The 24,859-nt window shown below is 36.4% G+C and overlaps 1 protein-coding gene across 1 annotated transcript in view; it reads left to right on the top strand.

Annotated features, from left to right (window-relative positions):
• WAPAL (wings apart-like homolog (Drosophila)) overlaps positions 1–18,644 on the top strand; it is a 64,064-nt gene extending 45,420 nt beyond the window's left edge. Inside the window, exons 8-18 of the mRNA XM_010001118.1 lie at positions 5,208–5,435; positions 8,754–8,865; positions 9,839–9,936; positions 10,729–10,805; positions 12,131–12,306; positions 12,585–12,700; positions 13,321–13,482; positions 14,761–14,968; positions 16,139–16,227; positions 17,298–17,393; positions 17,757–18,644. Of these exons, the coding sequence (XP_009999420.1) occupies positions 5,208–5,435; positions 8,754–8,865; positions 9,839–9,936; positions 10,729–10,805; positions 12,131–12,306; positions 12,585–12,700; positions 13,321–13,482; positions 14,761–14,968; positions 16,139–16,227; positions 17,298–17,393; positions 17,757–17,822 (1,428 nt within the window). The 3' untranslated portion in view covers positions 17,823–18,644. The remainder of the gene's footprint in view (positions 1–5,207; positions 5,436–8,753; positions 8,866–9,838; positions 9,937–10,728; positions 10,806–12,130; positions 12,307–12,584; positions 12,701–13,320; positions 13,483–14,760; positions 14,969–16,138; positions 16,228–17,297; positions 17,394–17,756) is intronic.
• Positions 18,645–24,859: the final 6,215 nt, after the last annotated feature.

The raw sequence follows: 24,859 nt of genomic DNA, 5'->3' as shown, positions 1-24,859 counted from the left end.
GTAGGGAAATGAAAAATAACACCTGTGTTCTAGTGACAATTCCTTTTTGGCTGCAGATGTGCTTCTGGGTTTGGACATTCCTTAAATAGATCATTTAAGTTTAAAAGAATGCTACCTGTACTTTGGATTGCTACTATATATCATCTCTTAATTTTTTTTTAAGTAATTTTATTGTTGTTTTTATAATGTCCTTCAAATAAAATACATATGAAAAGGATTCTTCCTCCTTATGTTTAAAGATAAATCTAAGTTATATTCAGACTCGCTTGTATATGAATTACCACCTTTTCTGTGGCTGTGTTGGCACATTTTTCATGTCCTGTGCTTGTCTTCTTGAGCAGTGCTGTAATGGCAGTTGTAGGATGCCTTGAGTATATGCAGTGTTATGTGATAAATCTAGGAAATTTAAATTGTAAGTTCTTACGGTAATGTGGCCAGCGAGTTAAAAGCTGAAGCAGTTTGGGTTTTCTTTCTTACCAAGTTCAATTCAGCTAAGATAGAAAACACTTCTTGGGGGTAATGCTGATTTTTCCAGTGTTTGTAAACTGCCTCCATGGGATATCCCTGGAGGTTTTGTTACAAAAGCAGAATATAGGAGATGTGACTTGAAGTGGATAGTAGATATGGATATCCAGATAGGTTTATTGTTTTTATTTAATAGCTGTAGAAAAATGACATACAATGCAGAAGAAAACTTTGCACCTAGAGAAACTGACATTTAAGAGATTGTATTTGACATCTTACTGTGAGCAGGGGGAGAAGCTGTAGAGTTTTAAAGTAACTAATAGCTTATTCTCCATCTCCCTAAAAAATTAGCCATGGCTAACTGTAAAACATAGGAAGCAGGTTTGAACAATGCAGTAATTATTTTGTGTGCTGTCAAAATAGTGCCAAGTGATACTAGAAATAAATGAAATATAGTCACGCTATGTAGGACAGTTGCCACCACTGAGTTGCTGATCTGTGGAGGACAGCTACAGTTCCTTGGAAAGTATACAAGCTTGCTCGGTGCTTTTTTGGCTGTCTTTTAACAGTTACCATTATTCCTTCAATCTCAAAAGAACTAGCACATAGAGTTCAAAAGGAAATTGCATGCTATTATTAGTCTGCAGTAACAAAAAGCATTGATTATATTCACTATTTCTGGTATGTTTGAAATGCTCCCTTCTGTCAGGAAAAAAAGTAGCAAACTACTATTAATAAATGCTAAAATACATGCTCTAACTACTGATAGTGTATACTTCAGCAATGACCTTCTCATTATAAGCTTGCTGTCTTGATATGCTGCCCTTTCATTCACTAATTATTTCACTAAAAATGTAACTTGTTCAAAACGAATAGAAATTTCTCCACTAAACTCGGTGCCAAGCAACTCAACACACTAGGCTTTGATTGTGTGGCTCTTATCCTTTTAAGATTAATAAGGACCTGGGAAAAACAAAAACCAGCACAATTATTTAATATTTTCTTTAAAGTATTTTGGAGATGGGAAACTTGCCACAAAGACAGAAACAGATGTCAGTGTATACAGCATTCATGGTATTGATATAATGAGATATAAGACTGAGAAAGTAGCGGACTTCTACATTTCCATAAGAAATGTAAATAGCAATTCCAACAAGGGAAACAAAACCAGTTACTTTACTGAGCTATGTCCTGAAATATTTACATGGAAATTGTTTGTTGCACTGAATTTTTCTTGTCAATTGTTCTTTAAGCTACAGTTTCAGTTTTTAAGTGACTTTCCTCAGCTATGCTCTAAAGGTTTTGGAGTGTTACTAATTTTTAAAATAAAAGCTATCTTCATTATAGCTGTCAGTAGTTAAGCACAGAAATGTGGTTTTGTAATCTCTTCAGCATGTGAATAATTTTTTTAAAAGTGCATTAAATGTAGTGTTCAACCCTAGAAAATAACCATCTGTTCCCACAAGCTGGAGTATAAATAGAACAAGCAAGGGAAGACAAGGATGGGAGTGGGTGTAAATGGTCTGCCATTTCTGCAGTATATGTTAGTCTAAGATGTTTCCCTGAATTCTGCAGAAGTATGGAGTCCCAACTCCATAGTTAGATATGCCGTAAAATTTCTGCTGAAAGCAAATTCTGTTTCTTTTTTTCTCCTCTTCATTTTTATTTGGAAACAGAATGTGTTTTAAGAATCTGGAAGAATAGAACAGGACAAAAAAAAAGCCCACCCAAAACACTGGCTTCACTACTGCAGTCTTTAAGGGTAGCATTTTGAGGGCTTGATTGTGTTATTTGATTGTTTTGTTTGTGTTTTTTGGGGTATTGATGGAAAATTGTTGTGCTAACAATTTACCCCTCATTCTCAGCTCAGAATTCTGTGTATGATAGGTCATGAGATTGCTTTCAGACAATGTGGTTAACTGTGTTTAACACTTACAGATCAGAGCAAAATGTGGAGTTGTTATATTAAAGATTTAAACCAAGTTGCTTATAGAGACTTGAGAAACATGAGTTTTAGAAACACATCACTGGCATGTAGCTGAAGCAGGTTTGTCCCAGGCTGTAAGTGCCATTCACATCTGATGTCCTTACTTTTGCAGCGTCACTCTTTTCCGTATGCACATCAGCATTTGGAGGCTCATTGACCTGATGGCCCTTGGTATATGAGCAGTTGCAGGAATCTAGTTCTTGTTACACGTGCCTACTCTTCTCCTTTTTGCTTTTCTAGCAGTCCTCCTGCAGCCTGAAACCTTCTGTATAATCTGTTACTGCTCTGCCTGGCTCCCTTCTCATCACACTGAAGTATCTTAAAATGTGGGTGAAAGGTCTGAAGGGAGCACAGAGCCCATGTGGAGGGAGAACCATTACTCTGCATAACAGGAAGTTGGTTGGATTGCAGAAAGAAGGGAGGCAAGGGCTTGGTACAGACGCTTACCAAATGAGCATGATTGCCCTTATCAGACTTTGGAGTATCTGTAAAGCATTTTTGAGTAGTCATCTAATTTCTGACTTGTTGAAATGCATAAATGTTGACAGCTCAGATTATAAATTCATCAATTTTCTATTAACTGCTGCATAGTTTCTAGTTGATAGAAATTCCTTTGGGGACTTAAGCATTTTTACCAGGAAGCTCGCCTGGATAATGCTAATAATAGATAATAGAAATTAGCACTTCATAGATGTTGTTTTATTAGGTTCCACATTGGCTGACCCAACGGTAACATTTATGTTTTCTGAAATGCATGTGCTCTTATCCGTGTTTTAATAACTGGAATTACAAAAGAACAGAGTATTCTTCAAGGAACTTGAAATTTCTTACAGGTTAAACCAGTTGCAACTAAATCCAGAGTAAGCAATTTCTATGATTAAAATTGCAAGGTTTATTGGAGAAAGTTAGTAGAAATTAAGGGAAAGCAATGTATACCCTATCAATGTGGACAAGCAGCATAGGTGGCTTTCTGCCTTACATCTGATAAGGCTTAGAGGAGTGATATTGACAGCTAAAATTTTTTTATTTTTTTTTTGGTAACCAACTGTGTCTTGAGGTCATGAGAGGAGGTGTAGTTCAGAAATTCTTCCATCCTTCTGTGTTCTAAGTGCATCTTTGGTAGTCAGATTAGTGTCTTTATTCACCTGGGGATTTCTTTGACTCAGGCAGGAAGGAGTTTTAACATAGCTTTTGATAGACTGTCAGCTGCCTAATCCTGTTTTGGAAATGCTGATGCTGCTTAGTGTGACCAGGTATGATTATTACTTGCTTCTAAAATAAACAGAAGCAGCTAATGATTGCTTTGGTGGTTGGCTGAACTCTAAACAAGATCTTAATCTGCTACGACCTGAAACTCTGCTATTTCCTGTTGAGCTGTACAGCATTCACATCCCAGAATTAGTTTGTCTCCATTTTTAATTTACTTTATACAGGAAAAAATTGGAATAGATGCATGGAGCGTGTTGACCCCACCCCTTTCCTCAGTTCTTTTCCTCCAGATATCTTCAAAGGAAAGTATTGCATCCAGCACAGCTGAGTTCTCCATGAACATTTCTACTCTTCATCATAACATGGAGCTCACCTGGATAGATGAGCCCCGTGGTGCAAGTACTGTGCTTTCCAACACTAGGGACAGATAGCTTTGATCTCTTCACTGCCATTTATCCCTTCCTGACAGTCATGATCTGCCTTTGCATTTCTGGATCCTCGTGAGGAAAAAGTTTAGTTCCTTCTTGAAGAAGGATTAAATGTTCTTTAGCTGGGAAGAGATCCCTAAACACCAATTCTGTAAGAGCAATTGTCAAGATACTATTTACTACTTAAAGACTGATGGGAATGAGGTGAAGCTGATTTGTACTCTGGCTACTTCCAAAAATCAGAATTCCTCAGAAAATTATATGTGTTGTGCTGGAAATATTTGAGTAAACTGTTGACTCGCAGACCCGCTTGGCAGTCAGAATGTATGTCACCAGGCACTCTTTGCCCTCTCCCTACCCCTCTTCACAAGCAAACACTGTTCCCATGATCCTATATTTTCTGGTGCTGTCACCAGCTTATCCCATCAAGCCAGAATGTTTACCTACCTTGCCATGTACGCTGTGCTTTTTCATTTTGTTCCCCTGACATCAGTCTCTTCTGTAATACCGTGTTACTGGAGTGAATGTTTCTTACTCTGTCTGCAGCATTGAGTCCCTGAAAAGTAGAAAACCCTCCTTCTCTGCTAGATTTTTATGAATGTACTAAGTGATTTATGTCTTAGTTGTACTTTCCCCTCTCCCTACCCCTCTTCACAAGCAAACACTGTTCCCATGATCCTATATTTTCTGGTGCTGTCACCAGCTTATCCCATCAAGCCAGAATGTTTACCTACCTTGCCATGTATGCTGTGCTTTTTCATTTTGTTCCCCTGACATCAGTCTCTTCTGTAATACCGTGTTACTGGAGTGAATGTTTCTTACTCTGTCTGCAGCATTGAGTCCCTGAAAAGTAGAAAACCCTCCTTCTCTGCTAGATTTTTATGAATGTACTAAGTGATTTATGTCTTAGTTGTATTGGCTAGGAGAATGCATTCAAAACTTGCTAGGAGAGATCTGTGTTCAGTTTTAGGTATTTGTGCAAGTGCAAGAGTAGATGGGGACTTGTCAGACTTTTTCTTTTGTAAATTTTCAGCTTGTTTATTAAAAATAGTAAAAAGTCTGCCTGGCGTGATTATGAAAAACTAACTGTTTCTTCTCTTTTTCTATCCCAACCCAAGAATTTGTCCCTTTGTACAGCAGCTCTAATGTACATCCTGAGTAGAGATCGTTTGAACATGGATTTAGACAGAGCTAGTCTAGATCTGATGATACGGCTTTTGGAATTGGAACAAGATGCTTCTTCTGCCAAGCTGCTGAATGAAAAAGACATGAATAAAATTAAGGAAAAAATTCGGAGACTGTGTGAAACTGTTCACAACAAACATCTTGATCTTGAAAACATCACGGTGGGTATCATGCTTTTTATTTTAAAGCCTTAGCAGTAGTGGAATGTTTATTAAAGTGAAGCTTGTAGGCATCATCCTTATCTCGGTCTCCCAGCTAAGGAGTCATGATATTCTGTCTACCTTGTATGCATGTATGACTGAACTGCAAGTGTGTTCCTTAAATTTGAAATTTCCTTTCTGAAAGGCTGTTAGGGTAAAGTTCTGATGTTCTTCAGCAGCCTGATTCACCACTTGCTAAGGGTAGTTAGTTAAAAGTAGCAATTAAAAACAAGTAACACTTGAAATCACCATGTGATTAAAGACAATATTTAGATGATTTCACTCTGTTTCTTTGCCTAAATTTTAGATGTACATTCAGAAACAGTATGGTTTCTTACATAGGAATAAGAGTATTGAGTGTTACGTTAAAAATGTGGGGCAGGTTGTCCCATTAAAAAAAAATTAAAATCCTACAGAAACTGATTTCTCTCTGCCCAGAGTGTGGTGGCACATCCTTTGATTACCATGAGTGTGGATTATTTTTTTCATTACTTTCTAAAATATACTTGTTTTTTATGAGTGTATCTTCAGCTGCAACAGAGAGAACTGGTTTTGTTTAAAAATGAATTTGGCCATGGTTTGAAGCTAGCTTGAAAAATAAAGGGTAAGTTGCAAGTCTTTTAAAAAGACTGTGCTTAAAGAATTGATGACAGATTGACTAGATGAGTGGTCATAGATGACAAAAATGAAAAAGACGTGAATAAATGTCTACAATGTGCTTTTGCTTTCACCATATTTCAGTACAACAGATGTGAATATGCTATTAACTTTTTATTATCTTGCAATACATAATTTTAATGTCTTGAAGATTCTGACTAGGTTTTTTGCCATTTTTCATATCGTACTTTTACCCGACAGGTGAAGCTCCTGATTTATTTTTTATGAAGTGAGCTTTTTAGAGCTTTATCTCTGCAAGTAGAGTTTCAACTCCTGCAAGTAATCTGCAGATAAGATTGTATTTCGTCTTACTTTAGAATAAAAGATATGCTTTGTTGAGCTGGCATTTTCTTTTGTGGTTTTAATGACTTTTTTGTCAGTTTAGGAAGGATTTGTTGGTTTTTTTTTTGTCCCAGAAGTCTAGTTATGGAACAGATATCTGAATTGGTATGAAAGTCAGTATTTAGTAGTAGAAAGAGCTGGATTTTGGGGTAGGAAGATGATACTTATGACATAATTCTTATCCTTGGCATTCAGTTTGTGGTGACAAAGGAGAAATGTTTCAGAACTTCACTTTTACACTTGTTTCCTACAAACCTATGAAACGTGCAAGTTAATTTTCTGACCTTTGAAATCTGCAAAGGAACAATGAATTAGAGATTATTTTCTCTGCTTGCTGCTTACCCTGTGAATTCACATGATACAATCTGAAGATACGAACAAAGAATGGAGTTTGTTCTCTAGGTGGTGATCGGCTAGGAATTGGTATAATCAGTGTCTTATTTCAGTGCTGTTTTGGCACTGAAGACAGTTGATATAGCTTGCAGTCTGTCAGTGCCAGAATATCTTTTGCACTATAAAATGTAAGACAGCTCCCTTTATTAAACATGGAGGAGCTGGGACAGGTTCCTCATGGCTAAAGTATCTAGCCACACATACTGCTGTCTTCTATTTGAGCTTTTCTCATATTCATAATCTGAACTAATCTGATGTTTTTTTATGAACTGTAATTCTATTCTTGTATTTTCTTTAGGCATGGATTTTAAAGGGAGAAGATATATTAAAAGATACTCTTGTCTAGAGAGGAAGTTGTCCATGAGTAAAGAGTAGCCTTATCACGGGACATCAGTTTCAGCTGGGTTTTTGGTTTTGGGTTGTGTTTTTTTTTCTGAGACATCTGTATTAAAATTATATTGAACTGTTCTTGTAAATGTGTTGAATACTGTAGTATGTCTCAGATGGAAACTGGTTCTCTTGCAGCTGCACCATCTAGAAGATAAGATTATATAGTGTTTAGAGAATATATGCAAGACAAAATAATTACATTCTCTTCCAATTTATTACAGTAGCTTTGGTGAGTTGAGACAATAATGAACTTCATATGTAGAAGGTAAAGTTGCTGTTTTATAGATCTCTGTCATGAGATATAATACGTTATCTTTGTGTTGAACAAGATGACGGGCAGAAAATGCCAGCAAAAATGGACTTTTTCTGGGGGTAAAGAAGAGATGTGTGATTTTTCAGACTCAGACATATCCTCTGAGAAATGGTGTCCTATACAAGTTATAATTCAGTTTTCCAAGACAATGGGGTGTTTACTCAAGCCTGGTAAGTAGTGGTATTGCCTGGAGTTGCTGAGGTTTGAACTGGTATCCTGGAACATGTTGCACAGCTCAGAGTCTGCATGGCCCTCCGTGAAGCCTTACAAAGCAAATGTGTCAGAGGGAAGATGAGTTGACAGTGGTTAAATTCAGTTGGCTTTAAGGAGCTCTTACGGCTTTGTCTCTGATCTTTCATTGTTGTATTTATGTACTATATATGAAATTATTAAGCTTATAGTGCTCCAGACTTGCTATGTGTTTTCCAGGTATTTCAGAAGTCTATACTAAGTCACTTTCCTGTAGTGGAAATTAATTTGTATGTATATGTTTTATTATTAAAATTTGCCCTTTATTTAGAGGCCTTTGAAATAATAAGTTATAGCCTTGACTTTATAAATGGTGTTAATTTTGCTTAAAAACATTACAGTGGATTAACTAAGATAATCACCTAAAACCTGCAACTTCCATTAGCAGGAAGTAAGCTTACCCTTGCTGTTACTGAATTTTGATATGTATTCCTTTTCTAAAAAAAACCAGTAAATATAGTAAAATTTTTTGCAGTGTTTTAGTTTAATCGCTATTTCCTATGAGATTAAAATTAAAAACACAAAATACCTATGTTAGAATCAGATGTATCCTACAAGCTGCAGAGCCAGAGAAGCAGTGTTTGCTGTGGCTTTCCTTAGGTTTTATTCCTGCCTGGCTGATTTATCCATTTCCTTCTTCCACTTGTTTCTTTTGATAGCAAGAGAAAGAGATGAAAAGAGGCTGCTTATGTTTTCTAAACTATTAATAAAATGAGGAAATGTTAAAAAGGCAAAGTACTTTTTTATCAGTACCAACTCATTTGTTTAAGATACGCATATTTTTCAACCTGTTCTTGCTCCCTCTGGTGGGTGTTCTCTGCAGACCCCATAACTTTGATTTTATGGTTTTTATATGACATGCATTTGGATGATTTGATATATTGGCTACAGCTGCATATGATGATTTCACTTATTCTGGAACCTCACTCTTTCAGACCGGGCATTTGGCAATGGAGACGTTACTGTCTCTGACCTCGAAACGAGCTGGGGACTGGTTTAAAGAAGAACTGCGACTTCTAGGTGGTCTTGATCATATTGTAGATAAAGGTATGTTGGAGATACTGCTTTGACATTGCGAGAAACTGGAGAATCTAACGAAGATGATTGCATTTGTTAATGTTCATGTTCTGTAGTTTAAAAAAATGTATTTTTCTCAGTAGTGTTAAAAATAAAGAACATCTTTTTTTAGCAAGTCGTTGGGGAATATTAGTGTCTTTAATCTGTTGCATGTGGGATTCAAGTAGTTTTAAGATTAAACAGTGTGCATAATGTTGCATATACTGTGCGAGATTAAAAGTGACTCTATCTTAGAATACAGATTGCTCTGTTACAAATTTTTGTACAGCCAACAAATTCAGCACACTTATTCTGAATTAAAATCTCCTCTACAGTCTTCTAGAATTATTTTCAGGCCTGATATTATTTAACTAAATATCCCAGAGGAAATGAGCCCTTCAAGAAGAAATGGCGGGGGTTGTGTTTCCTTGTTTTTTTCAAGATATGTCTTGGTTTGGTTTTTTAATCAACATCTCACATATAGGAAGAAGACATTTCTAAAATTAGTATGGAGCTGAATAAAGCTTGGTCTTAAGTAACCAGAGGGGTGGACAAAGGCAGGACTGAAGGCGTGAAGGCGTTCAACTCATACATGGTTTCAGACTTGTAAAGTGTAGGGACAGTGTGTGCACTCTATCTTTTTTCTCTTCTACAAAACAGCACGTTACAGTTAAGGAACAGTTAAGTCATGTGCTGAACAATTTCATCATTGTCAGTAGAAAATAAAATATACAGATAAATGATTTTTGGCAACAGTGAAAAACTTGTGAAGCCAAAATTATAAGGGTGTATTTTTTAAAATTACTTGGAGAAATGAAAAGTTTTAAAATGCTGATCATGTCTTGAGTTTTGTGAAGTGTAAAAGAAGGCTGATAGCAATTCTCTTTATAGCTCATTAGATTGTGTGCTTGTCTTTTGAAAACCTCTTAGTGATACTGGAAAACTACTTATTTTTGTTGTTTAGTTAAAGAATGTGTGGATCACCTAAGCAGTGATGGAGACGAAGAGAAATTGGTTGCTTCGTTATGGGGTGCAGAAAGATGTTTACGGGTCTTAGAAAGTGTGAGTATGAGCAGATGCTGTGTTTCTGAAAATTGTTTCTCAGCCAGAACTTTCCAGTGTTAGATTGTTTCAGTAAGCACTTACATAATAACACTATAATGTTGATTATTTTTTATAGAAGATACTAACTTCCTGATGTTTATCAGCATTCCTGGAATGTGTGTTTGAAAGTGTCTTTTACCACTCTGTATGTATGTACAGCATTAGAAGTTTATTTTTCTTCAGAGTAACAGTGTAGCATGATGCTTTTTTTAAGTTCCTAAAAAAAGCAGCTGTGCATGGATTTTGGTTTTTGAGGCATGAGTTTGATACTCTAGTGTGTCTAGTAATAATGTAACATTAGAGAAGCAGTATTTTCTTAAGAGCAATAAAATCAATGTTTATTTTAATAACTGCTGCTTTCAAACATCAGTTGGCTAAGCACTGAAAGAGAAAACTGCGTCTGTAATTGCTTTCTGTTATGTTTTTATATGTTTACATATACATATATACATACACAATTGGGATACTGTAGTCCCAGATACAGATTTGGGATTCTGCTGCAGCAGAACATTTTGCCACACAGTTTCTCTATGTACTGTATCAGGGAAGATTTTTTTCTCTTCAGTGCTACGATTTGGTGTGATTAGGTGAAAACTCCCAAGGAAATACTGGACAATGATAAGTGAGTTTTCACTAGGTAATAACCAAGAAATGTGAAACTGAATGAAATGAGGTGATAGTGAAAGGGAATGCTTCTCTTTTCAAGGAAAAAAAGTCCTATTCCTAATAGTGTTTTTCCCCTCTTTTTAGGTAACTGTGCATAATCCAGAAAATCAGAGCTATCTGATTGCATACAAAGACTCACAACTCATCGTCTCTTCAGCTAAGTAAGTTGTAACAAAAAGAAACTCTGCAGAGCACTGTTTGTGATAGTGAGAAAAAGAGATTTGTTACACCAGAAGATTCTAGGGGGAAAAAACCCTCTTCCTTTCCACTCTATTAAATGATGGTGAAGTTACTTTAGATGAGGGTGTGGGTATTAACATGAGCAGTGCTGTTGGTTCTGTAGAAGCTGCACACTGTGGATTCAGCTCCTTCTATGCTGAGTTAATAGAACACAGAAGAGGGCAGTTGGGAAGCTGCATCTATTTACTGTGTTTTCATTATGCTTAAATGTTTACTGAAATGGACCATAACAGAACTGACAGTGTAACTAAGAATTAGAATACTGAAATTCTGTTCTTAGCTGTCCTCCCTGCAAAGATGCTTGTACAAATGCCTCTAACCCATTTATCAATCTGGGTGAGGTCTCAGTTGACTGGCAAAGATTGCATCCCTCTTGTACTGCTCTTCATAAGAGAATAAATTAAGCTGAAAATTTGACTCTGCAGACCTCACTGGAAATGTAATATCATGGTTGTAGGTTAGGTATTTTGAGTATTTCTTTAAAATAAAAAAAACCACCATAACAAAAAACCCCAAACAACAAACCCAGAAAACCCAGAACCCCAGCCCCTACTGTTTACGGTGCTAGTTAGGCCAATATGTATTTTTGAAATTTTTTGTTTTGTTTGTAATTGAAATCAGTGTTGTTGGTTTAACATCAAACTAAAGAGCAACCTGGTCTAGTGGGAGGTGTCCCTGCCCACAGAGGGGGCTTGGAACCCCATGGTCTTTAAGGTCCTTTCCAACCCAGACCATTCTGTGATTATTATCTTGCAGTAAAATCATGCCTGTGGTCTAGTCATGTTATTAGATCAAGGTTTTGCTGTTGGAAAGTCATGTGTCATTTCTATGTTTCTTACAGAATGGAAATAGCTCTGAGGACAGAACAAGAGAACATTTAGATAACACTGTCAGAATAATGTTGTGCCCTGATGATAAGAGGATATGGGAAGCTGGGTTTGTAGGGAGACATGGTCTTTTGTAAGACCATGTGATGAAGTTGGGAAGAAAAATTAACTTTTGCTTTTGAAAACCCAAGCTGATAAAGCTCTAAGTCACAAAGCTTTCCTTGTTTTTTTTCTGTTCACATTTTCAGTTCAAGTATTTCATAAGTGATAAGTTTATTGTCTCCCTACAGACCTGGTATCTGGGCAGCAGAAAAATTCTGCATAAGTTGTATATTTGAGTTTTTTTCCTGGTGAAGCGACTATATAGGTGGCATGTCTTGTCTGTTGAGGTAATTTTGTTCTGCATCTACTCCCTGCAGAGCACTGCAGCATTGTGAAGAGCTAATCCAGCGATACAACCGTGCTGAAGACAGTATCTGTTTACCAGACAATAAGCCTCTGCCTCACCAGAATGTAACCAACCATGTGGGTAAAGCGGTGGAGGACTGTATGAGGGCCATCATTGGTGTCCTGCTCAACTTAACAAATGATAATGGTAAAGCAAACAAAAAAATGTGTGTGTTCTGTGTTAGAAGCATCGAATAGCGTATGAGTGTTTTTTCATGTACTGTGCAGTAAAGCAGTTGGGTATGGCAGATGCTTACCTTTGTCTTTAGAATTGGATGAGTAATTGCAAGTATTAAGTGTTGCGATGCCTGCTTTGGTAAAGAGAGTCCCCTTTGTCTTGAGGGTCAGAAGGTTTTTATCAATCTACTTATGATGGTGAAAATTATTATGTTCAAAATCAAGCCTCTGAATTCTTTTTGTTTACAGAATGGGGTAGTACAAAAACAGGTGAACAAGATGGTCTGATAGGCACAGCTATGAATTGTGTGCTTCAGGTTCCAAAGTTCCTACCTCAAGAACAGAGATTTGATATTCGGGTGCTGGTAAGCTCTTGTATTTGTTTCATTAACATAAGGTTATTTGTCCCCTTCTTGTGCATTTAACTGCTCTGATTCCAAAATAAGGAGTAGCCTCTACAGTTTTGATCAGCCATAAGTATACTTTATAAGGTGCTTAAAGAAGATTTCTGTAAGGATCTGGTGGGTTTGAGCTCCAACCATTTTGCCTGTGTTTGGTGGGAAAAGTTTCAGATAAAGGCTTTCTCAAATTTAGTTCAGTTTATGTAATATGGGCCTCTATGGTTTAAATAGCAACAGTGACGTTATGTATGTGATGAGCCTTTTAAAAATATAAGCTGAAGGTTGGACTCCTGAATCCCTAATCTGTAAATGAAATCTCATCTTTAAAAACATTTTTTTGTTCAGAACTGGAAAAATGGAGATTCCTGCATACAAGTTTCAGTATACAGGGATCTCAGTTTCACCTCATGTTTCTTTAAATCCTGATCCTTCTGTCTGTCAAACTGTTTCATAAAGGTGTGTTAGTAAATTATGTATTCTCAGAAAGACAAGGGCTAAAGATTATATTTGTCTGGATAGATGATACTTGCTAAATTATCCTTTCTTAATGTGTGTAATCTTCTTTGACTCTTGAATTCTTGCAGGGATTGGGTCTATTGATCAATCTAGTAGAATACAGTGCTCGGAATAGGCACTGCCTTGTCAATATGGAAACATCCTGTTCTTTTGACTCATTCTGTACGGGAGAAGGAGATGATAGCCTAAAGATAACGGGACAGATTGATGCTGTTCAGGCTTTAGTGCAGGTAAGTGTGTTTTTTCCTGTAATAGTTACCATTTCTCATTATCAGACTGTCAGAAGGGAAGGGAGAGTTCAGAAATAAAGATTTGTCAGAATTGTTTTTCTGTTTAGTATTTTGAGTAATGCTGCATAGTGGGGGAAGAGGGGTGCCACTCACAACTTAAACTTTTTCAGTACTGTCCATTACAAAATCAGCTTTCCTGGTAAAAGACAGTGATGTGATTATTACAGACATCCAAAGGCTGCTCTCATGCTCCATAAAGCTCTCTTGTTCCTATGTAGTTTATTTCTAGTTTTCTTCCTCCTAAATGTCTTTCTTTTTGTATTAAACCAGCTGTAAAAATTGAAAGCTACTCTTGTATTGCATACTTTGCTTCCATAGATTTTTTTTATAACTACTATATTTATGTGAGTTTGTGACTTTAAAAATAAATGTGCTTTATGAGAGCTCTAAATTATGGATGTAGTCAATGTGGATATGAAACAGCATTCTTAAATGTTGTATTGGCTGTACAACGATACAATTGGCTAAGAAAAGAAATCCCACAATAATTAGGGTAAATGGGTTTAACTGTACAAACTAAAAGAATTACAATTATTTTAAACTACAGCCTTTTTATTTCAATTGAGATAATTTAATGAGCATTTTTAGCAGCTCTTCTGTTTAACTATGTGACATAACTGTCCAGCAGCAGGCAAAGAGAAAAATCAACAATAGAAAGAATAGCATGAAATGTCTTAACATAGATCTGTGCACAGCAGTGTTTAACACTGGTGGTTGTATGGCTTGGGAAACGATTCACAAGATAGAAGTGCACAAGATGAGGTTACTGGTTCAGTCACATACTTGATAAGTCGTTACAATTACTCTTTCAATTTTTACCCCTTTACATATCAAAGAAAAGCAAAGAGAGCAAAGAGGGGGTTAGCTGGCATGAAAAGGAAGTGCAGAAGTGGTATAGAGAACAAAGACAGGAAAGTATGGCAACTTCTAGTTTTCATGCTGAGTCTCAAAGACAAGCATTAAACAAGTACAGTGCCCAGGAGGAGCCTGCTGACTGGTTCAGTCCTGGGGAGGGAGGCCTGTTCTGTGGAGCCCAGCGTTAGTGTTGGGTGAAATTATATTTCACTTGGAAGAAGATAAGGCTGTTGTCAGGAGAAGTACTGAGGACTAGCTGTACTAAGGGGTGAATTCTGAACGGGAAATAAACTTTCAAATATCAATTTGATGTGTTTAGGTCTCAATTTATAATAGAAATTCTCCTGCAATTTTCCCCATTAGCTGTTCCTTGAGCGTGAGCGAGCGGCACAGCTGGCTGAGAGCCAGACAGATGAGTTGATTAAAGAAGCTCCTACTGCTCAGCACGATAAGAGTGGAGAATGGCAAGAGACAAGTGGGGAGATCCAGTGGGTCTCCACAGAAAAGTCAGATGGTACTGAAGAGAAAAATAAGAAGGAGGAAGATGATGAGGAACTTGATCTTAATAAAGGTAAGTTGTCTGGTTGTGACAAGCTCAGAAATGGCAAGGAGCTCTGCAGCTGCACTCATCCCCACCTTGTCCTCTGTTTTGTCTACATGCAGTCAGTCTCCTAGGCTGAGATTTCCTCGGCATATCCCCCCAGATGAAACTGTTACTGATCTTAAGTAGGAGCAGTTCAGAGCTGAAGCATGAGAAGTAGAAGAAGTTATGCTTTTTATTGTCTTAGTAGTGCTTTCGTTTTTGAAAAACAAAACAAAAGCTTTTTAAGGACATTCTGTTCCATAAATATTTTGGATTTTTGTTTAAGAATATTTTGAATATTTTTGGAAACAGTTCTTCAAACTTACCTGCCTTAATTTTGTTTTCCAGGTTATCGTGACCCAGTATTGTTTTGTGCTACATTTAAGGATTTTTTTCTCTTTCCCCTCCCTATTTGCACATGTGCTTCTTCTGTCCCCCATCTTCTTTGTGCCTAATTTATTCTCACTCCATCAGGAACCTGTGTAATACTTTGATGTGCTGCATCTTTTGTAGTTTTTCCTACTAATTTCAGTATCCCTGAGCTGAGTTAGGTAGTTTCTCCTGGGAAAATAGATCAGAAACATCAGTCTTTCTCATCTAATCTTCTAATAGGTGTAGTGTATTACTTCTGATAGTTTTAGTCTTTTAACAGTAGGTATTTTATTTTAAGTTCTCCAAACCTGCTTTATATCCTTCTTCCTTTTTGTAGCTCCATCAGCTGGTGTCTGCAGCTAGTTGTGGTTGCACAAAATTGCTGGGTCATTAGCAAAAAATGCTATATCTGTTATCTTTAATACAATAAACTTCTTTTGCTGGCTTCTAGTATCATATAGAAGTATCATCATCAGAAATGTTTAGGTTTGTATTTTAGTGTGTTTAGCATACAGTTTGCAGATGAAAATGGCCATTAATAAAATACTATACAATGTAATGAACTGAAAGCAAATGAGCATCATTTCTCTGGTCAATAATTTGCTGCTGAGTTAGTGAGTACAATGTTTGTCTCATTCCTGCCTCTGAAGTCTCAGTCCAAAAGCTCATTTTGTTTGAGGAGAAAAAAAATAAATCTGATAAGTGGTAATGAAAGATGGTATTTAAGGCAGCAAAAGATACCAGCTGCTTAGAGAATACAATACACTTCGTTGTCTCTCTTTACAGCTCTTCAGCATGCTGGGAAGCACATGGAAGACTGCATTGTGGCCTCCTACACAGCATTGCTTCTAGGCTGTCTCTGCCAAGAGAGTCCAGTAAGGGAATATGTCAATAACTTTCTCTTAAGTCCAATACTATTTTTAGTGAAGTAATAATTTGCAGTGTTGAAATGGGTTTCTTAAATTAGGGTTCAGTATGAGCTAGTACCTTGATGAAGCTATATTGATGTGTATAGTCCTGTGGAAGGTTGCCAGAAGTATTCCATCCAAAACACATTTTCTGAACATCCATATGTTTATTGAAAATGGTTGGAATCTTATGCTTCTCTCCCCTTTGCTCTTAGTGTTGGCCCACAAATGAACTTACTTTGGAAAGGCAAAGGAAAATTGGTTTGCTGGTTCTAAAATTACAAAAGCTTGCTTTATTTTTTAGTTGTTGCAGTAAGGAAGTTAACATCAGACTTGTTATTTTTTTATCAGTTTGCTTTATTTTTTCCTCCATTGAAATTACATGAAACTGTATGTCTCTGTTAGTTGAAGATGTTTGCCACAGATTAGAAATATATAATAGAAAGCTGAAATTAAAACGTTGATTTCTTAACAGCTGAGAACTTGATAAACTCTCCTGTCAAATGTATGTTCAAATAAAAATGAGGTTCAGACCTGCCTTCAGGCTTGTCTAAATGTACCATGACGGCAGCAATGGTCCTTAATGTGTTGTTCTGTACCTTTTAGCTGATGGGCTTCTATACAATGCCAGTATTTGGAGTGACACTGACAGTAACCTGAATATTTCTCAGCCCTTAGCAGTTATAAAGGGAGATTCTCTCAGTGTCAGAAGCATGTAATCTGGTGAGGTTTTCAAGTTCTTGATGGTCTAGTAGGTCCTGGGGAGATCTGATGGTGGTAATGATCTTTAATGAAAAACAGTAACAAACAAAACATAAACTAACAACAGCAAAAAAATATTTTAGCTATTGTCGTTTCCTAGAAACATCCTAAACATGAGTATTGCTAAAGAGAGACTTAAATCATAGAGATGACAGCAAAAGCTGTTCTAATAATGCTATGAATATACTTGTCTTAGTGCATGTCATACGCAGAGTAACATTGTTCTGTGTCAGAAAAATATTTTTCAAATTAAAATAGATTGTTTTATTTCTTAGATCAATGTGACTACTGTGAGGGAGTACTTACCTGAAGGAGACTTCTCAATAATGACTGAAATGCTAAAAAAATTTCTCAGTTTTATGAATCTTACTGTAAGTAACATATATATACACTTTAAATTTATGTATCTAGATACTTTTGTAATTGTGTTTTCAGTTAATATTTTGTGTATCTTTCATGTGTCTTTAAAAGAGCATGGTATGATTTTCTGTTTTTAAATACTGAAGACCCATATGTCTGTCATTCTTTTGGTAGTAAATTGAATGAAACTACTTTAATACCATTTGATTGTGACTGGTCAGGAAAATACTTTTGAATCCTGTGCCAGAACGTAATTGCTTTTACTGATACATAATTCTAATTACTGAGCTTCTGCAATGAGCCTAGCTCTCAGATTCTGTGAGGAGGTATTACAGATGCTTGTTTGTTACTTGTGCTTTCTGTTAATTTTGCAGTGTGCTGTTGGAACAACAGGCCAGAAATCTATCTCTAGGGTGATTGAATACTTGGAACACTGCTAGATACTTAACTTCCGCTGCAGGCACTCTAATGCTGGAGCTACCCTTAGACAAAAGAAGAAGTCATGAAAGAAGTCCTTGAAGAATCTACCAAGAGCATTCATCTGTGTCATTCGTGTTCGGATTTTTAAGGCTACCTGGTCTCTTAACCATGCATTCAGCATTTTCTAAAAGACAGTTACTACATCAATCTGCAACTATCAAAAATTAGGGGAAAAAGGTTCTGAGGAAAATAAATAAAGAATCCATGCTGTTTATGATGCAGTGCAGTATTTAAATATTTTTGGCAGGGTTTACCCTCCCTATCTTTTTTTCTTGCTTTGTTTGTGACACGTTTCAAGGGGAAAAACTTGCTGCTGATAGTGCAACTGCTGTTTACTGTTGAGCCACTGTTTCATGCCAGCCAGGTGCAAAGGCAGCTTAGCTACTGAGGTATCCAACAAATGTTCTAATAAAGAAGTTCTGGACAGCAGCACCGCTCCTATTTGAGTTTAATTTGCTCTTGCTTTTTTATTACTAGATTATTCCAAAATCATGAAATATAAATTTTTTAATACTTTTGTGATTTTAACTACTGTCTATATTTAAAATTTGATGGAATCCAAAGAGGTGAGGATTGGATAGTTTATTTTTTATACTGTTTTGATTGAAATTAGGTTGTTGAACTATTTCTCAGTTCTAAAACTGTCATAGCCCGTGTACTGTAAACCAATAGACCATAACACTTTGTAGTTCCAAGAAGCATGCAAACTCATAAACACACAAAGCCATTTGAGGGTATGTTATCCACAAAAGACATAGTAACTGTAAAATGTTGTGCCCTGTTTAAAAAAAAAAACTAAAGGAAAAAAATATATTAAAAAAAGAAGATATTAAATCCCAGGGTAGTTTACACTTCTAATAAGCAAAAATTTTGAAATGCTGTTTTAATTTGTTTCAAGGAAGCACTCAAGATGTATTTTGTAATGCTCAATACAAAGAATTTGGATGTTTTAGGGGGAAGAATTTTACAGAAGCTAAAACACCAATAGGGATGAATGTTTCCAGCTGACATAATCTTTCTATTTCATTCTTCTGTAGTATGACAAAGTTTAAATGCATACAATACAAAGCCTTAAATTGCTGATATAGCTAAGATTTTGTTCAGTCTGAGGTCTAGTTCACAGCAAAGCATTGTGTTTGAAGACTTATGTGAAACAAAGAATCCCAGAAAATACATGACTTTTTTAAACAGTTTTTTTCTTGCACTCATTATTCAGACCAACAGAATTGGTAATTATTTTTATTAAGCTGGTCTTGAATATTTGCAGACTGTTCTGAGATCTGCTTCATCGACATTTTAAAATACCTGTACAGGTAGTTACGTCATGTTATTCCATTGAACTTGTAAAACTTGAAGCCATAAAAATATTAGTTCTATGTATATTGAGGGGGAAATAACAGGAAATCTAACCTGCTTTTAGATCTTGTGTTATCTCCATGTATAAACTTAAGAACTCGTGCTTTTGTATCAGTGCCAGCTGTAAATTTTTTACATACAGTGGCTGCCTTCTATGTCTTCCTATTTTTGATAATGCAGATTGTTGGGAATTCTGTAAGGAAGTAACTGATTAGCGGCAAAAATCTTATGTTGGTCATACTTTTTTTCGTTTTCTCTCATCACCTTCTAAAATTTAGTGTATCAGTGTAACTAAGAAAAGTTTTTGAGGTTGTATTCCCCTTTGTCAAAAAAACCCTTGGTATCGAGAGAGAGAACCTGTATATAAATGATCTACAACAGGAGGAAATTATTTAATATCTTGCCCATCTAGATTTCTGATTCTAGAGATTTTCACTTGTAATGGTATTTCAAATTTATCATCTAGTTTTCTGTGGAGAGATGGCAAGAGAAAATAAAATACAGATGTGATGGTAGGGGAAAGCAGGGACAACTACCTTTCTTTGTTACACTGGTAATTGTTTGGGAATTGATTTACCTCAGTGTTTAACAGTTTTTTGAAAATGTAACTAATTGTCAAGCACTGACAAATGCAGATTTTATTTTTTTTTTGAGGGTGGGGGGAGAAATCACCCTGTGAACTGCAGTGCATTTTTGTGTGTTAGACCCTCAAATAACTCTGCATTAAAGGGTACTTGAGGCCAACTTGCAAATTAAAGTTTTAAAGTAACTTTTTTTTCCATTGTAAATATTTGTGTAAATACTCTCAATTGGAAATTAGAACAGTAGAGTACTTTTCTGAATCCAATCCTATTTTTATTTTATACAGTATTTCTCAGCTGTGATCTTTGGAGCAAAAGCCAACGGCAGGAAAACTAGTTTGTACCAGTTTCATGAAGTATGTCTTTGGGTTTTTGTAAATAATTTTAACTCAAATAAAATTGCTACTTTCAATACATATCTTGTCTTTTAACATGTCATAAAACACTCCTCTGAGTGACAGCAGAAGAAGGCAGTGTCAGGTAATTTGTTAAAAAATAATAAAAAAAAGAAATAGAGGATCATTGTGAAGGTAGTGACCCTTTTTTCAGTGGTGTGTTGGGACAACAAAATTTGGTGCCTGGACCTGAGGCTGTGGTTGGTCAAACTGAGGCTTGAAATTTTCTGGAGTTGATGTGCTCAACCTCTTGATGCATTGTGGACTTCTCCAAGTAAGTTGCTACTGACTATTCAGCTGAAGGGGTGCATAACAATTCTGATGAGCTACAGGAGAAATGAGGCAGTTCTTGTTACTTTTTCACATCATGGGGGATGCTAATGGCTTCTTTCTTCAGTGAAAAATGAGAAAATTGCCATTTCTATTTTTCACTGTTAATATGGATGATGCTTTAATGTCAGGACGGTTTTTTCCCCATGTATTTTTTTGTAATTGATACAACAAGGCACAGGTACAATGTGCAATAGTTCATGAGCTGTAAAGCCAGTTGAATGTGATGTGTCACATCTGTAATGTAACTTTGCTGTAAAGGGATGTTACTGGCATCTGAAATCTTAGAGCAGTATGATACTAGCATGTGGCACTGTAGGAGGCAAGTACAGTTTTATGTAAGCAAATGGCTTTTAATCATAACATCTGGTACAAGTTGGTTGGTAGCTCTAATGGAGGCATTAGGAGGTGTGGATGCTTTGAGAAGGTTATCAGCATTTTCAAATTAACAATTGTGAAGCTTCTATAGAAGTTTTGGGGTTCAGTCTTTCACGTAGGCTATTTCACTTTCAGACTGTTTTGAAATGCATAGTTGGTGTGACAACAAAGGGATTGGCACGGTCTGCACAACACTGATTTTGCAGAAGCTTAATGTAAAAGCAGGTAGTGGTGCTGTTGATGATTTTGCGAGATGGCTTAATGGAGTTGTTTTTGTGCTGTCAGCAGATTGAGTCTCTGAGCAGAAGATTGGAGACTGATCACAAAGGTATAAAAGCTTCCTTCTTACCCCTGAGCCCAGCATCTGTGCCAAGGGTGCAGCTGGAATGCTGTGGTTCTGCTCAGGCGCCAAATCACCGCTGCGTGGCTGCTGCTGGCTGGACGAGAAGGTGCTGGGGATATTTTACACCCATTTTAGAGTGTTACATTTTTTTTACTTTTTGTGTAATGAGCATTCTAACAGGAATTCTTGTTTTTTAGCCATGCTTTCAGGCTCTAAGTACCTCACTGAATTGATAAAGATATTGTTAGTGTCACATGCATTAGCGAGTATTCTGTCTTCCCTCATCTATCTTCTCTGAACATCAGTAATTCCCCCTTTGAGTAAGCAGAAGGCAGTGTACTTCATTAGCTGGGTCTATTACCAAGCAAGCCCACGTGACTTTTCCAGTACAGCTTTCTTTCATTACTGTGATAAGTTCCTTGTTTAAATGGCAAGGAAAACAGAGTTGTGTATTTTAAGTTCAAAAGATAGAGGACTTAAGTAGCTGCTGTTCTTCTGCATCTAGCCCTTCTTTATAGGATGGCTCATTAATTAGGTTTTTGAAGATAATGGAATTGAATTTGGAGATTGGAATTTGCCCTGAATCCCACCAGGCAAGTGTTTTCAAAACCAGGCCAATGTAATTCTTGATGCTGCTTCTCTGCGTAATGTGTTAATTCGTCCTTGGGTAAAGGACACTCCGGGATTATTTTAGCTGCATGGAACAGAAGCCATTCATACATAATGGGTTTTTTTACCTGCCCTAGAAGTACCCTGTCTAAGGAACTGTAATTTATTAAGACATTTGCAGCATTAGTAGTTACAGATAGTCTTACTTGTAAATAAAAGTGAAACCATTATAAATAATGCAACTGCTTGAAGCCCTTATTGAAAGGTAGATTGACTTACTAATGTCACAAGGATCTTTGTTCCGGCTGTGAAAATGGAACTTAATTTGCAGCTATAGATTAAGGCTCAGGTTGCAAGGATTAGTGTGATACATCTGTGTGTGACAACAGGCACTCTGGTGACACAGGGAATGTAAGGAGCCCTGGAAAAAGCAATCCTCTTTGGGAGAAAAGGGACCTGTGCTAGAGACTGCCTTAAATTTGAGAGGAGGATTTGTTCCTATCTTTCCTATCTATCTCCTGCTTTCCAAACTATCTCTAAGTCTCCAAACCCCCAAATTTTGGTACTGCATGTTGAACTTATTTCATCAGCTCAGAGGAGTTAAGGCCAAAGAATTTCTTCTAGATATCCAGATTACTAGAGCTGTTTAGACAGGAGTACCTGTTTCCTTTTATGACCACTGTTAAGACTAAAAATTCCTATCTGTCTTAGCTGATCCAAATTTATTTAGAGGAGGGTTCATTTTTTTGATAAATATGAATAGTAGGGTAAACTTTGGCAGGGCAGAATTGGATTATATGGAGAAGAGTGCTAGCTTTGGAGTAAAGGAAAAAATAACAGGAATGTTACTTAGACTGTTAAGTGTGGGAATTAATTAAATTTCCTGTATTACAACCGAACATTTAGTTGTCTCTGCATTTAATTTTTTTTTAAAGTAGGGAAGAGAGTGTTTTCCAGCTGTAAAGCTGACCCTGTGACTGTGTTCTAGAAAAACAGTTCGGTGTTGGTTAAGTGAGTAAGCAATAATAATAGTTTGTGTGTGTAGCTCTTTGCCCTTAACTTTCTAGCTGTTACTTCCCCCTCTTGAGCGGATTAAGTGTATTCTCACCACTGAAAGTAAGGAATGAAGACACTAAAAAGAGGGTGTTGTACGAGGAGAAAGATTTGAGTCAAAGGTGCACCAAAGAGTTTGTTTAATTGCAGAAATTAATAAGTATTTCTGTTAAAGACCCAAACTAGGTTTTTTCAACAGGTTTCTAACTCAGGTTGTTTTCTCCTTCAAGTTTACTGATATTTAGTCAATAGAAACCAAAATTTGAGGGTTTTTTTATGGATGTGGTGTTGGCCTCTTATCCCAAACATGTGGCTTTTGAAAGCTTTTCTGGGGCAAAAAGATATAAAATATCTAGCCTCTTTTGTTGTCTGTTTTGCTGCTTATAGTCTCTGTGTGAATGGAATTTAGGAACAAACCATAAAGAAAACTTGCAGTAAGATCATTCTGTGTCATGGCTTTACTCTGAGGCATGGATTTTAAGCTCAAAAGGTTGATAATTTAGCTTACTGAGGCTCAAAAAGTAGTTCAGTAATGTGTTATAAAAGCCGCTGTGTAACATCTGGTGCCATTCTGCTGGCTCATATTTTGAATTTTTGTCTTCATTCAAGAAGGAATTTTAATACAAAGTTAGCATTCATCCCAATTAAAACACTATCTTGTTTGTTTAGGATCAAGTGCTATAATGAAATTATATTTTAGCAGCAGAAATAGAGCATTTAAATTAAACAGTAGTGATGCAAAAAATGTTGACTCCTTTGCCCTCCCTTTAAAATCTCGTAATAAATTTTTAATAAGAAAAAAATAATTTTCATAATAGAAAAATCCAATTTGAATTTGTGTGCTGAGTACATTTGTGCATATCATATATCCATTTTTTAATGGAGCTTCATATTGCAAAACAGCATTTTTAGTTGTGATACTTTAAATTACAATGAGATTCTTACTGAGGAATTTGCAAGAACAAATTTGTAGCTATTTTACCCTAAGTAATCATAAAATTCCCCCCGTATTTGATGCAGGTCTTAGTGGTTCTTCAAGTAAAATTTCAAATGTGAGACAAAACCAAGTACCATATAGGACTTCCAGTGTTGTTGATATATTCCTGTAGAACATGAATTAAAATTGCTGGTACAAACCAGTGCTTTAGAATACTTTGCTTGTCTATTACAGATAAAGATATAAAGATAAAGAAATGAAAAAAAAACCTATGTTGAGAGAATTAAATAAATATTTTATGTTCCTCAGAATAAGACACAAATAGATGGCTATCCTGATGTTGTCATACAGTGTTAAGAGGTTTATACAAATATGAAAAACACTGCAACTTTAATTTTATTTGACACTTGTGATTAGCATTCAGAAGTTTTCAGGAGAACTATTTTGTGCTGTTTGATTAAGATGCTTAATATAGCTTCAGCTCTTTCAAATCTTAGGAAAATCACTAAAAATGTACTTTGTTTTTTTATTTTTCTTGGTGGGACCAAGTGAAGTGGGTCTTCAACCCTGTGGTTGCACAATCCTGCCCTTCTCTTGAGGATTTTCACTGGACACAGTTCTCAAAATGCTGAATTCAAAGCCTGACTCTGTTAATCACAGACTGCCCTACGTTATGCTGCTATTTTTTTTAAACTGATCTCTGTCTATCTATCTTTTTCTGGGAGACACCTCCAGCCAAGAGGGTTCATCTAGTTTTCAGCAAGACCAGTCATGTTGACTCCTAAGTCAACATGAGGTAAAACCTAGAGGAAGTTGACTTGGGGAGGCCCATGTGGCCAAGCCTGTGCACTTCAAATCCACTGAGCAGGGCCATGACACCAAGTGTATCTAAGGAAGTTGGCACACATACAGGGATTTGGCTGAGGTCATTAGAAGTGGCCGTCTGTCGCACTTGCCCAGGAGTTCAAGCTGTTCACAAAGGAAAAGTCTTAAGATCAAGTGGAGGTGCAGGTAC

The sequence above is a fragment of the Chaetura pelagica genome, unplaced genomic scaffold, assembly GCF_000747805.2.
Source record: "Chaetura pelagica isolate M959 unplaced genomic scaffold, ChaPel_1.0 scaffold346, whole genome shotgun sequence".
Taxonomy (NCBI): Eukaryota; Metazoa; Chordata; class Aves; order Apodiformes; family Apodidae; genus Chaetura; species Chaetura pelagica.
This window is presented reverse-complemented; position numbering and strand designations above follow the sequence as displayed.